Source organism: Trachemys scripta, chromosome 6 (genome assembly GCF_013100865.1).
Source record: "Trachemys scripta elegans isolate TJP31775 chromosome 6, CAS_Tse_1.0, whole genome shotgun sequence".
Taxonomy (NCBI): Eukaryota; Metazoa; Chordata; order Testudines; family Emydidae; genus Trachemys; species Trachemys scripta.
In genome coordinates, this window is record NC_048303.1 from 67,795,778 (window position 1) to 67,810,551 (window position 14,774).

The following is a 14,774-nucleotide window of genomic DNA, read 5'->3' on the forward strand; positions in this document are numbered from 1 at the left end:
AGTCCCAGGCTGCCAGGGAAAACAGGCTTAGAGGTAGTCTCAGCACATCAGGTGGCAGTCCCAAAGGGGGTTTCTGTGATCTAACCCATCACAAAAGTGTCACTCTGATTGTAGAGCCAGTGAGTGTTCTCAGGTCTATATAACTATTAATTCCATTCATGCAATGTGACAAGTCAGACAAGTTTCCTAAGGAGTTCCTACTGAGAATCACTGTCAAAGGAAGCACTCTTTCAACATCCATTTTAATGACCTGTACCAACTAGATATCAGATAGGCAGGTTTCTCTCTGCGTTTGTCTACTTTACAGGATGACTAGTTTTCTGCGTTTTCAGTTTTTACTCATTTTCACTAATAAATTACCAGATTTTTTTTTATTAAAGGAGTTCAGTTTTTACTGATTTACACCCATTTATCAATCCACTCAGTATGTTTTCGGGTACTTATTTTTGTTAAACCCTAAAGTTTTACACGATTTTTGTGTCATGCAACTCTGAGATTGAAGTCGTTCCACAATGTAAATCACAGAACACATGGTGGAGGTTGAAAAAAATCAAACTACGTTAATAGGATTTGGCTCACAAGGAAATGCTGCCTGCCTATTTCGGTGCATCCATTTAGTATGGTACTCAATTTCAACAGTCAATCCTCCACAGATAAAGATATATATTGCCCTCTGTTCACCTGGTTACTTCCTTTAGTGCCCATCTCCTTAAGGGTTTGGATGGGCAGGCCTGCCTTCTTCTGGATTCCCACACAGCCAGTCCTGCCCTTTCTGTGGCTGGCTCCAGACCACCCCCAAAATGGCTTCGCCCCTGTCAGGTCTGGATCCCCACTTTGAACTTTAGGGTACAAATGTAGGGGCCTGCATGAAAACTTCTAAGCTTAACTACCAGCTTAGCTCTGGTTCGGCTGCCACCATTTCAAGGGATTCCCTTCCTGGGAAAGCTTGAAAAACCTTCACCAAATCCCTGGTGAAAACAAATCCAAAACCCCTTGGATCTTAAAACAAGGAGAAATTAACCATTCCCCTCCTTCCTCCCACCAACTCCTGGTGAATCAGTTCCAACCCCCCTGGGATCTACAACAGGGAGAAATTAACCATCCACCCTCCTTCCTCCCACCAACTCCTGGTGAATCAAGATCCAAAACCCCTTTGGATCTAAAACAAGGAAAAATCAATCAGGTTCTTAAAAAGAAGGTTTTTAATTAAAGAAAAAGGTAAAAATCATCTCTGTAAAATCAGTATGGAAATTAACCTTACAGGGTAATCAAACTTAAAGAGCTCAGAGGACTCCCCTCTAGTCTCAGGTTCAAAGTACAGCAAACAAAGATAAACACTCTAGTAAAAGGTACATTTACAAGTTGAGAAAAACAAAGGAAAACTAACACGCCTTGCCTGGCTATTTACTTACAAGTTTGAAATAGGAGAGACTTGCTTAGAAAGATGTGGAGAACCTGGATTGATGTCTGGTCCCTCTCAGTCCCGAGAGCGAACACCGTCCCAAAACAAAGAACACAAACAAAAGCCTTCCCCCCCCCCAAGATTTGAAAGTATCTTGTCCCCTTATTGGTCCTTTAGGTCAGATGCCAGCCAGGTTACCTGAGCTTCTTAACCCTTTACAGGGAAAAGGATTTTGGAGTCTCTGGCCAGGAGGGATTTATAGTACTGTACACAGGACAGCTATTACCCTTCCCTTTATAGTTATGACAGCCCCCAACCAGGGCTCCCGGGGAGGGCATCTCACTCCCTACTGGTCAGGCTAGCTCTTCTTCAGGGGCTCTCTTGTCAATCATTTCACTATGCCCCTCCTCTAAGCAGGCACACCTGCAATCCTTCCCCAACCAACAGGGGCCCCTGTTCTACATAGTCTATCTTTCCCCCCCCCCCCCCCCCGAGTTGCCTAGCAGACTCTGCGTCTGCCCTTGGTTCCCCTTTCCTACCAGGGACAGTGTGCTGCTCCCTAAACTACCAGCACACAGAGCCCCAGGAACCTAGATAAGCTCCTTGGGGGTTACAGATAGATCAGGTAAAAAGGTAAACATGCGGAGAAAAGGCAAATCTATGCCCAAATACCAACAAGGAAATCAGTGCTTAGACATTTCCAAGAAAAGTAAAGACAGGAATGAAGAGGATGCATTGATCTGCAAGTACTGCAGCATTGATGTCAGTGCTCAGACAGACAGAATAAAGGAGAATGTTGAAAGCAAGTGACCAAAGAAGCTGAAAGAAAAAAAAAGTGAGCTTCAGGATAAACAGTCAATATCAGGAGCTTTCACATGGCTTTAATGAAAGAGGACACAGCATGACTGTGTCAATGAATTTGTGCACACTCTTTGTTTTCCCAAACAACCACTGTTAATTGCAGAGGGGCCTATTGGTGACTTTGTGACACAACACTGTCCAGTAGCAAAAACCCTTCCTAATGCAGACAACCTCACTCATAAGATGCTTTAGTATCTAAACTGATGGAATGAATTGATGGAAATGTGGTGTCTAGTCTGATTTTTGACAAGTCTCCTGAAGCTTGGATCATCTGACTGTGGGCCTTTTGTTTTCATTTTTTTATTTCAAAGCAAATAAACCCGCATTGTTTTGTGCTGATGGGACATTCATCCCCTCTGCTGACAGCCATTTTATCGACGCAGCAATAACTGAAATGCTTGAGATGTATCAACTAATTTGGGAAAACGTGGCCACAATTAACACAGATTCTGCTTCTTACATGGCTAAATTTGCACAGGGGAGTAAATGCAATCAGAAACCAGAGCTGCTATGTATTACCTGTCCTGCTCAACTGATTAACGTTGCACTGTCAGCACCTACTGCCACAGAAGAAATGAAAGACATGAAATCTTGCATCATTGGATCCGGGGCCGTTTTCAAGCATGCAAACAAGCTGAAGTCTTTGTTTTACACAGTGCCAGCTGCTGATTAAACTACCCGTGTTGTGCCACATCGGTGGATGAGCTTGTATTTCACTCCCTGTCATATAAATAACGTGTGGAGTGTCCTAATGTCTCTCTCTGAGTTTGTTGGTTCTAAAGCAGAAACTCTGAGGAGACTGGCAAATAACCAACATGACCGCTATATTCTGCCCACCAAGGTAATGTTGATTATTGAAAACTTGGAATCACTGGGTGACACACCAAAAACACTGGACCTTTCTCCGACTGCTGCCAACTCATTTGCCAATAACAGGCATTTATCGGATATTGACAACCAAAATCCCAGTTCAACTGAGCACAAAAGCTGAAGGAGAAACATATGGTGAGAAAAGCCAGCTGTTTCTGGAAGTTCTTCACACCCCGGAATACAAGAACCAAAAAAAAACATTCAAAACCTTCAACACAACGCTCAGCAAGAAATGGGGGACTGTGGCCTGCAATCTGAACCCTCAAGGGTTTGGTACTGCAGATTCTTTTTGGAATGACATCCAGGTGTTGTACCCATTCCTCAAGATGAATTTTCATAGAATTGTAGGACTGAAAGGGACCTCAATAGGTCATCTAGTCCAGTCTCCTGCATTCAAGGCAGGATTGAGTATTATCTAAACCAGGGGTTCTTGCAACAAATTTTTTGGTGGCCTCACAGTGCGGCCACCAATTCTTGCTGGTGGCCACACTGACTTTTTCCTAAAATTATTTATTTTTCCTAAAGCTAATAAAGTAATATGCACATATATACATCGAAATCATTGTAATTTATTTATGTAAGGTTTGGGGTTTTTTTTTTTTTGCAGACTCAATAATAAAACTCATGCACAGTTATCTCTATTCTTTACTGGACCTAACAGAATAAGAACACAAAAAGTGCTTTGCATATTCTTGTCTTTTTTATTATTGTTTCTTTTGCTTTTTTGGTAAAAGGGTTGTCTGTATAACAATTCTGAAGTAAATTTAAAAATGCTTTGACATAACAGAAGTCCAAATAATACTGAAAAACATATCTGGGTTTGGGTCTGGGGAGGGGACCGGAGGGGATGCATAGCTGTGGCTGGCCCAGGGCTCCTTCGGGCACGTGGGGACGCTCCAGGCTTCGGCCAGCCTGAGGCTCCTCTGGGCAAGTGGGGAGGGGACCAGTCTCGGGGCTCCGGCCAGCCTGGGGCTCCTCCGGCTGTGGCTCAGGTGCAGGGGGTCTCAGGGGTCTAGATGCCGGGGGGGAGGGGAGCATGGGCAGAAGGGATGGAGTCGGGGGCTAGCCATACACCTGCCGCTCACCTCCTCACCCCCCGCCTGCCTCATCACTCCCACGCTCACAGCCAGACCACCCTGCCCGTCTCGTCACGCCTCAGCTCGCAGCCAGACCGCTCTGCCCGACTCGTCACCCTCCTGCTGGCTCGCCGCTCACCTCCTTACTCCTCCGCCAGGCCCCCCCTGCCACTCACCTCTTGCCTCCTCCCCCCCCCACTGCTCGCCTCACCGCTTGCCTCCTCACCCCCCCCGCCCGCTGCTTGCCTCGCCGCTTGCCTTCTCACCCCCTCCTCGCTGCCTCACCTTGCTCCTTAAGCGTTGTGTGTCCCACCTGTGTCTCCAGAAAGGCAGTGCATGCAGGAGCAACAGGGACAAAGGGGAGGGGCTGATGCTCCCCCCCCCCCACAAATTTCCCAGGAAACTGCCATCGCCACAGAGAAACCCACTGGTGGCCGAATTCGGTCACGGTGGCCGCATTAGAGAAACGTTTATCTAGACCACCCCGACAGGTGTTTGTCTAACCTGATCTTAAAAATCTCCAAAAAGGAAGATTCTACAACTTCCCAGGGCAATTTATTCCAGTGCTTAACCACCCTGACAGTAAGTTTTTCTAAAGTCTAACCTAAACTGCCCTTGCTGCAATTTAAACCCATTGCTGTCCTATCTTCAGAAGTTAAGGAGAACAATTTTCTCCCGCCTCCACGTAACAACCTTTTATGTACTTGAAAACTGTTGTTATGTTCTCCCTCACTCTTCTCTTCTCCAGACTAAACAAACCCAATTTTTTTAATCTTCCCTCATAGGTCATGTTTTCTAGACCTTTAATCATTTTTGTTGCACTACTCTGGACTTTCTCCAATTTGTCCACATCTTTCCTGAAATGTAGTGCCCAAAACTGGACACAATACTCCAGCTGAGGCCTAATCAGCGTGTAGAGTAGAAGAATTACTTCTCGTGTCTTGCTTACAACACTCCTGCTAATACATCCCAGAAGGATGTTCACTTTCTTTGCAATAGCATTACACTATTGACTCATATTTAGCTTGTGGTCTGCTATGTCCCCCAGACCCCTTCTGCAGTACTCCTTTCTAGGCAGTTATTTCCCATTTTGTATGTGTGCAACTGATTGTTCCTTCCTAAGTAGAGTACTTTGCATTTGTCTTTATTGAATTTCATCCTATTTACTTCAGACTTTTTCTCCAGTTTGTCCAGATCATTTTGAATTTTAACCCTATCCTCCCAAGTGCTTGCAACCCCTCCCAGCTTGGTACTGTGCACAAACTTTAAGTGTACTCTCTATGCCATTATCTAATCACTGATGAAGATATTGCACAGAACTGGACTCAGAACTGATCCCTGCAGGACCCCACTCAATATGCCCTTCAAGCTGGACTGTGAACCATTGATAACTACTCTCTATAGATACAGTGTAATAATATCACTGCATTCATCCAGTAAAGAATTCACAGAATAAAGAAAATAAAGTAATGTAGAGTAAATACATTTCTAAATAACCTCTCCAAGTTGTAACTATATTCAGGCTGGCATGATAAAAATATGTAAGTTTTTCCTTTGGATTCAGTGTTCACTGTTTTTCCTTTCTTTTTTATAATCCTACAGAATATTTAAACACTTGTAACAATTAAACACTAAAAATATAAAACTGATGAACGTTTCATGATAGGATTAGACAGATTAATTTCTTCTTGTCCCACCACCTGCATTATTGCCATAACTTCACTTTTAATACATAAGCATATCTGCTGATGCTTACTACATGAAACAAAGATATTTAAGGATTGCATAGCTTAACTGAAGACTATAGTAAAGCATTTTGGTACATATTATAGCAGGTGTGAAACTCATTAGGAGTCTAAACAGAACACTAATAAAACTACATGACCATCAAGTTTCAAAAGGAAACATCAATTACTCCACCACCTGTGAAAACTGAACAGCATTCTCACTTTCCTCATTGACAGTCACAAGTGCCACATATGTTGACCTTATAAAAGAAACAATAGACTACAGGTGTTCTCACCAACGAGCTGACTCTGTGATGCAGAAGAGATGTTTAATTCACTACAGTTTCACACCTGTAATGTTTTTAAAGCCTCTCAAAAACAAAAGCAAAACTAAAACTGTTACAGCTGTGTATTATTTAACTAACAGGTCCTTATTAATAAATATAATTCAGTTAACAGGACTGAAATAAGTAAAAAGAGAGTCTTTATATGAACAACCCTTAAGGCCTGAATCTAGCTCCCAATGAGGCAAATCACAAAAGCTCCCACTGACTTTAACAAAGGCAGGACTGGGTCCTAAAAATGTCCTGCATAAACAATATTCACAAAGTAACATTTTTATTGCTGAGCTCCCAAAAGCATCCTAAGTACTTGTCCTCCATTGAAAAAGTGAGCACAACAGGAGTCAAAAGAACATGATGGCCAAGTTAAAATTGCAGCGTTTTGTTTATACTTTTTTTAGTTTGTAAACATTGCTGTACTGAAGTAAAATGGGTCTAAGTTGCTAAAGAACGCAACTTATATAGGTGAGCGCCTAAAATTCTTCACCTCATTTTTTGATTTCTTCCTAGTCTCAGTCATCAATAATCAATGGCACATAGTTAGCAATTATGCCTTTATCAATCATTTTAAAATGTCATCTTAACTATTCAGAGACTGAAAATTAACTGTTCTCTCAGGAGGTGCCCTTTATCTCCATATGCGCCTCTACTTCCCTGCTAATATTTAGAGAGATTTTTCGGTTTAATGGACAAGATACAGTTTCCACAGCTGAGACTCCATAGAACTTCACTAGAAATGCAAATAGCTCATCTCCCCATGTGATACACTAAATAAAGATGCATACAATGGAAAACTGCCTGCCTGTACTGCAAGAATACAGATTTTCTCTCCCACAAGGTCTCTGAAGTTTCAGAGGAGTTCTAAAACCAAGCAGCAACCTAGCAAATGCTCTTCTGGAGGCATTTAGCAAGCAAGCAAAAGACTAAATAAATTTCAGGGATGCCAGTAGAATGGCTATTGTGTGCGTATTTTCAATTGATATAAATTATACTGAACAACAGCTGAAAAATGGGAGGGGATATCTTTGTTACATTTAAAATACATTAAAATTTCTCAAAAATGGATGCTCGAAAGAGGAAAAAAGTCTAACAGTTCTGAAACTGCACTTTGTGACCACCAGTGGCCCATAGAGAGCTGGCTGGGGGAAACAGGGTGCTGGCTTTGCTTCTTTGTTTCTAGCTGCTTCTAACAGATGTCCACAATCTTTATTACAAAGCTGAACTGCAGGCCTGTAAAAGGAGCAATGAACACGGAGGGACCTGCTTCCACTAGAGCTACAGAAGAAAAGGCAAGAAAACAGGAATTACCCCAGGAACCAGAGTCACCAGTGGGCAAAGGAAGCAAAGAAAAGTCCAGGGAAGTAGGGCAAGAGAGAATGGAAAGCCAGGCAACATGTCCAGGAGGGCAGAGGGAAAGAGGACCATGGCTGAACTATATGGATAAGAAAGCAGCAGCAGAAAAAGGGAAAGTATAGCTAGGAGGAGAAGATTAAGAGTAAAAGCAGACAGTGCAATTAACATCACAAAAAGGACAAATCACTTATTACATCAAGAGGAGATAAAATACCAAACACTTTCCTAATATTATTTTTCCATGTAAACAATTGCTACAGAGTGCCACATGGATGTTGTGTTATTGTGAGTGCGAAGGAAATGTCTGAGACAACCTCTCTGCAGATGGCCCACACTGAAAATGCCTGAGAACCACTAGGCAAACCCACTCCTGCATACACAATTTGCCATAAAGTAGATTAGTGGAAAAAATTAGACAGTATGCAATGGCAAGAGAGAGATGCATTCCATTTCCAAGATCAGTGTCCAAGGAAATCAATGTAGTATCTGTGCCATGTGCCCAGGACTGAAACCTAATTGATAGGGGTCAAGAAAATCAGATGACTCCAGATGATGTCAAAGATACCTTGCCAAAGATACCTTGATCATCTACCTAAAAAAAATATGAAGTTTAAAAGAAGATCTATATCTATGTTATTGCTTTTGGATCCAGGCCATACCACTGCTGACTTGAAAGTACATTCCCCATCCCAAAGTAGGTTATCAACCACCAATAATGGTCCTGTTACCTCCTCTCTGGCTTTCAGCTACTCTCTTTTGTGCTATATTTGTTTCCTGATGTATTCCAGTGCCCCTCCCACTCCAGTTTCTTGGAATTTTAGACACTCAACCCTCATAGCTCTTGGGTGAGGTTTAGAACAAGTTATGACTGTAACATACAGTTTCACTGATTCTCTCATGAATGGCGTAGAAATGCACTTTCATTTAACATTTTTGAAGTCTGTCTATTATAAATTAAGCTATCATCCTTTTCATTTATCATCTGGAAAGGCTGATGATCCTAAACTTAGAGAGCTATTTTCTCCCCCTCTGAAGAGCTAGAGAGGTTCTGTGAAGAACACCAATTTGGTCTCCTTTTCAACATTTCCATTTAGCTGTCGCTGTCTTCAGTGTGATTCTATTTTTCTGGAAAGATTTCAGCGTTAAAAGTTTTATCTTTTTTATAGTTCTCTCTTTCACGTTACTTTCAATTGCTTCATGATGTAATTTTTGTTTATCTTTAATTAAAACTGTTTCCCAGCTTTTGTGATGAATAGGAGCAAAGTTAATTTAAAATACAGCAGTCTGGTTTGGTGGTTCATTAGTGTCCCCTAATTGTCCACATAAAGCAATATATTAACATTCCATTAGCAAGTTTTATGTACACTAACTACAGTATTAGATTAAATCCCACTTCAGTTTACATAGCCAGGAAAAAAAAGTAGTAAGGGTATAGATGAGATAGCATATTATAATCAGGGAACATATATCGTAAACAAGTGTTTCAAATTTTCTGACAAGCAAAATAACGTCTATTAATATGGCATACAAACTAAAAGGAAAATGTCAACTTTACTGGACTTGACACACTAGTATATATAAAAGTGTACATTTTCAGTATTTTCATTTCAGAATAACCACTGATAAAACAGCCTCTTGGTTGAAAAAATACTCAGGATGTCTATTAGATAATAAATTGGTAAAATGACTAAGGTAAGATGACTCTTTTTAAACTAACCTACAGATACAAAGTCCCATTATTTACTGATGGACAGTATTTGAGATTCTCAACAATTGTCTGATCTCAAACTCTGTTGAGAATTATAGTGCACTTGGCCTCTGTTCAGCCTCAATTTCTTAGGTTTCAGAGAAGCTCCTAGCCTAGATTAATAACTTTCTCTCACATCCCAACTCCTCAGAAGTGCAGAGCACCTGCAGCTCCTACTGAATTCATTTGGAGCTGCAGGTCCCCTCCACCTTTGAAAATCCTATCTTGATTCTGAAAGCTTATTAAAAAAAATTTAAAGGCCCATTACAGAAAACACCCTGCCACTAGTCCTCTCCTGCTTAAAACAGACTGCTGCTAACTACCGATGTAGGAACATTTAGAAGTGTGATATGTATTTCCAACATGCTCAGTGCTGTACACAACACAGTTAAGATCTTCATGGCAGTGATGATGGGCTTTATCTGATCCTTAAATTGATTTTGTGTGGGTACAAGAGTCCACCCATGCACACACAGTTGCAAGAACAGGGTCTCAAGAAAAACACAGCCAAAACTATATGCACTGAAACAGCAAAGGAATTTTTAAGTTACAACAATTTTGTAAGTTTACTGTACACCACTTGTTTAACATGTTAGAGTAAAGAATCAGAGGGGTGGCTGTGTTAGTCTGTATCCACAAAAACAACAAGGAGTCCGGTGACCACCTAAATAAATCTGTTAGTCTTTAAGGTGCCACTAGACTCCTTAGAGTAAAGAAGACATCTGACTGATGTGGTTTAATCTTCGTGGGTCACGTGGAAGTTTCCTTGTCTGTGTTAATAGAAATATCAATAAAAATCAAACCTGTTAAAATATTAATAAAAAATGTTGGCCCCAGGCAATTAGCAACTATATGCTGTGTATACAAAACCCACCTTGATTCCTAAATATCCATTTGTTAGCACTGATGTACTAAACTTTCAGCTAATCCCTGCTAGTCTAATGGAAAGGATGGTTATCCACATAGGAAGCAAGACACTGTGAACCAATTTCACTATCCCAACACAGAAAATTGGAACAGAATACCAAATCAAACACATTTCAGAAGAGAATGCCTGCTATTCCTTCATAGCTGATATTCTCATGCTGTAGATCTGAGGCAAATGATTTATCCAAATATTGTGCTGTGAAGTTTGAACACTAGTGGAGCATCATCATGTACCCTGTTACTTAGGAACAACCCTGCACTGGCAGAATGATGTACATCTCTAACTTCTAGGAGTTTATGTGAATTCACCTTCCTGGCTGCTGCCCATAGTAGCAGGACAGCGCAAGCATCCTGCCTTCAGAGTAGACTCTTGCCCCCGCAGAAACTAAAGAGGCTCTGATCTACTTCTATGCTAAAAGAGCTCGATCTCTTCTTGCCACCATCTCAGGCAGTTATTGCAGGAGAGAAGCATCACTTAAGCCAAGGATTCTTGTAATCACTAAACATGATGCCCAGAACCACGCAAACGAAAGACTAACAAACTACTAAACCCTCAAGAAGGTCCCGCAAACTGAGCTGAGAAAGGATGGTCCAGTCCAGCCTGCCCCTGTTGCACAGGGAAAGACAGCCCCCATGCACAATGCTGCTGATTGCAAACTACTGCAAACTCTCCCCGAGAAACTTGCTGAGAACTTGCGATGTCACTTGGGGGGGGGGGCGAAGAGGGGAATCCCCGTGCCCAGCTGCACAAACCCTTTCCTGTCCTTGCGGCTGTTACCTGCTGATGTAGCCATCCCCATCGCCATCGCAGGTCTGGAAGAGGCGCCTCATCCTCTCCTCCTCGCCTGTGCTGGACGTGTCGCTGCTGCTACTCCCGGTGCTGCTCACGCTCACCTCCACCACCACAGCCGCAGCTGCCGCCATCATGCGGCTCTGCTCAAGAGGAGGAGCAGGCAGCACAACCCGCGGTGCTCGGGACCCTCAGTCCGCACGAGCCCGCCCCGCCGTGCATGCACAGCGCGGCTCGCGAGCGGCGGCGCAAGGCCAGCCAGGGGGTGACGAGCCCGGGCGCTCAGCCTCCTCGCGCATGAACGCGGCGCGCGCGTCCCCTCCCGAGCCCCGGATTCACGTTCCAGCCTGGAAGGCGCCAGGGGAGCGCGCGGCGGATCGGCTCGCACTTTCCAGCCGCTGCAGCGGGGCTCAGGCGCGTTCGCGAGGGGGAAGAATGCGCAGGAGCCGCGGCCGCTGCTATGGGGGGCGTCTTGCAGAGCTGCCCGGGGGGCTTTGCTGCTGCTGCTCTGCCCCTGTCCAGAGCGCCCGCCGCGGGACCCGGCCCAGTGACAGGGCCGGGACGGTTCGAGGGGAAGCGGAGCGACTGTGCACCCCTGAGCCCGGCGCTCGGCGCCCAGCCCACGCATACCCTGGATGCCGGCAGGGCGCTGTGCCCCGGCAGCTGTGCGTGCGCCAACCTGCCAGGGAGCTTGGGCCCCTGTCTCTTTCCCTCGCCCCAGAGGGACTAACCCGGTCCGCTTCCCCTTCCAAGCCTTGGGGCGGTATAGCCCTGCTGCTGCGTGCGAGACCGGCCCAACCAGCACACTCAGGCCAGCACTTGCACTGTGGGTATCTGTGTTTCAGGGGACTGGGCGGGGGTTGACAGAAGTTCTGAACGGAGGCACAAGGGGTCTCTGGATAAATTGCTATGGTCTGTTCACTGCCTGTGAAGCAGCTGACACTGGCTGCTGTTGGAAGACAGGAGGCTGTGCTAGATCAGTGGTTTTCAAACTTTTTTTCTGGCGACCCAGTTGAAGAAAAATTTTTATCTCCACAACCCAAGGAAGCTGGGGATGAGGTGTTTGGGGTATAGGAGGGGCTCGGGCATAGGTTTGGGGTGAGGGATTCAGGATGTAGGAGGGGGCTCTGGGGTGGGGTGCAGGATGAGGGATTTAGGGTGCAAGAAGGAGGTTTGGGGGGGCTAAGGATTGGGACAGGGGCTTACCTCTGGCAGCTCCTAGTCGGTGGCACAGCCAAGGTCCTAAGGCAGGCTTCCTGCCTGTCCTAGCACCAAAGACCGCGCTGTGCCCTGGAAGCAGCCAGCAGCAGGTCTAACTCTTAGGCTCAGGTGCACAAATGGCTCCACCTGGCTCTCACCTGCAGGCACTGCCCCCTCCCCCCAGCTCCCATTGGTCAGTTCCTGGCCAATGGGAGTACGGAGCCAGTGCTCAGGGCGGGGGCAGCACGTAGAGCCTCATGGTCCCCCTGTCTAGGAGTCGGACCTGCTGCTGGCTGTTTCCGGGGCGTAGCGCAGTGTCAGAAAAGGTAGGGACTAGCCTTCCTTAGCCGGGCAGCACTGCTAACGGGACCTTTAACGGCCCGGTCAGCAGTGCTGACCAGAGCCTCCACCACCTAGTGCCTTACATTCCATGACCCAATATTGGGTCGCAACCTGCAGTATGAAAACCACTGGGCTAGATGGACGGTTGGTCTGACCCCCCCCCCGGGCATTCTTATCTGAATCACTCAGTGGGCCTGATGTTCAGAGGTGCTGAGCCTTAGTGCAACCAATAGAAATTGGTAGGGCCCCATGACATTTTTATTTTTATTTTATAATTTTTGCAGGTTTTGGGGCAGCGATTCATTTTATCATGGTTGAGTCTTCCCCAAAGATGGAAGCCTGCCTAGCAGTCATCCTGCAATGGTGGCTCCATCCTTACGGGGCTCGGCCTGGCTCCACACTCCGGGCTTTGCAACCTGGGGCACAGGGCTACAGTGCTACTCACGTTTGGCCTAGCCACACTTCTGTTGTGACCAGGGGATGGAGAAAGAGGCAGGCAAAATTTGAGTGAGGAATACATGGGCCAACCTGAGTGGCACTCCTAGCCCATGTGCCAAATCACAACATCTGGAGTGGGGAGCCAGGCTCAGCCCCATGGGACAGGAGCCGCTGCTGTGGGGTAAGTTTTTTGTTTTCTGGTAGTTTTTCATTTTGTTTTGTGTTAATCTGCATTTGCAGAAAACACAGGGCTCTAGGAATTGCATGTACTCTGAACCTCTGAAAATCAGGTCCCAAGTGTCTCAAGTTAGGCTGCCAAAAAATGTGAACAAAAAACTAGTGAACACTCCTGAAAATGTGGCTTCAACTGATTTTACAGGGGAAATAAATAAAGTGACTATACACAAAGAGCAAAGTAAGGAAAGGGAGGGAAAATAGAAACATTTTCCTCTGTTTTTCATAGAAATCTGAGGTGTCATACAAAATAAGAAAGCATGAGTTCTAAATTAACAACGTCCGTTTAAATGAGAGAAAACTAGTGAGATGGAGCACTTCCGGGGGATGTTATGAACTTTCACTCTCCAAAATTTCCCACTTGTGTCTAATCATTCCCATTTACTACATACACTCACTTGGAGTTCCATGATCTTTTAGGCGATATGTTGGTGATAGATAGGTGATAGTTCTAGTTCCCTATGAACTGCTTGATCCTTATGTGGAGAGGTAAGGGATTGCAAATGGGTGGGCTATTGGCAAGTAGCAGGGAGCATCATCACCCTCTCTCTTTAGCTGCATTTGCTAACCAGACTCCAGTCTACGTGATAGCAACTGTTCTCCACTTCTTACTGTTCTGCCTTCTCAGTACCTGGCAAGTCAAAGGGGATGGAGGGACAATGGGTATTGCTGCAATCAGAGGCTCCCTTTTGTATGCATCCTGTGATTCCCAGCATCAGAGGTCCTATCTGTGAACAGAATCCAGTACATTTAGAAATATACCTACTCAAGCACCACTAAGAAATGAGACCATACTTGAAGATGGTATATACTTGGATGGTATGGCTGTAGTCTGGCAAATTTGGCACAGTTGTCCAAAAAGTTTGGGAATCCCTGAATTAGAGATTTGTATGCTTGAGGCACAGTTACCTCTGTCAGATACACAAAACAGTTTAGAACCTGAGGAAGACAAAAGGAGGAGAGGTGTTCTAAGGGCATATTAACAATATTGTGAAAAATAGTTATTAAAACAGTTAATGCAGCGTACCCAGTTGTACTTCTCATATTATTGTCTCAGTCATATATAATTAGTGTTTACTTTTGTAAGGACTAAATACCTTGCAATTTCATATTTTACGGGAACAAAGAAGCCCAAGAAGAAGATGCAAATTATATCCTAAAGAAACAAAGTTATCATCTCTGGAGCTTTCTGGGCTTGTCTTTTTAAAGACTAAATCAAAAAGTTATATTTTCAGCAGCAACTGTAACGTGACCAATTGGATGTTAGACTTAAATGGATGCTCAGAATGAAAAACCTGCTGTCTTAAATATGGAATATCTACTGAGTAACATCACGATGCGTAATGTGGCCAAGTTACAGTTGCTGTGGGTCAAGGTGGCTTTTTGCCTTCTCTGTGCCAACTTATCTTATTACCAACTGGTAGTTTCTTTGGCTCCTAGCACAGGTGAAAGCAGCCTCTGGGGCT

The 14,774-nt window shown here is 44.4% G+C and overlaps 1 protein-coding gene across 2 annotated transcripts in view; it reads right to left on the reverse strand.

The window, feature by feature from the left end:
• MCC (MCC regulator of WNT signaling pathway) overlaps positions 1 to 11,308 on the reverse strand; it is a 321,315-nt gene extending 310,007 nt beyond the window's left edge. Inside the window, exon 1 of one of the 2 annotated variants that reach the window (XM_034773020.1) lies at positions 11,083 to 11,308. In XM_034773020.1, coding sequence (XP_034628911.1) covers positions 11,083 to 11,231 — 149 coding nt within the window. In that variant the 5' untranslated portion in view covers positions 11,232 to 11,308. The remainder of the gene's footprint in view (positions 1 to 11,082) is intronic. The other variant, XM_034773019.1, reaches the window with a different exon arrangement.
• Between the last annotated feature and the right edge of the window lie 3,466 nt (positions 11,309 to 14,774).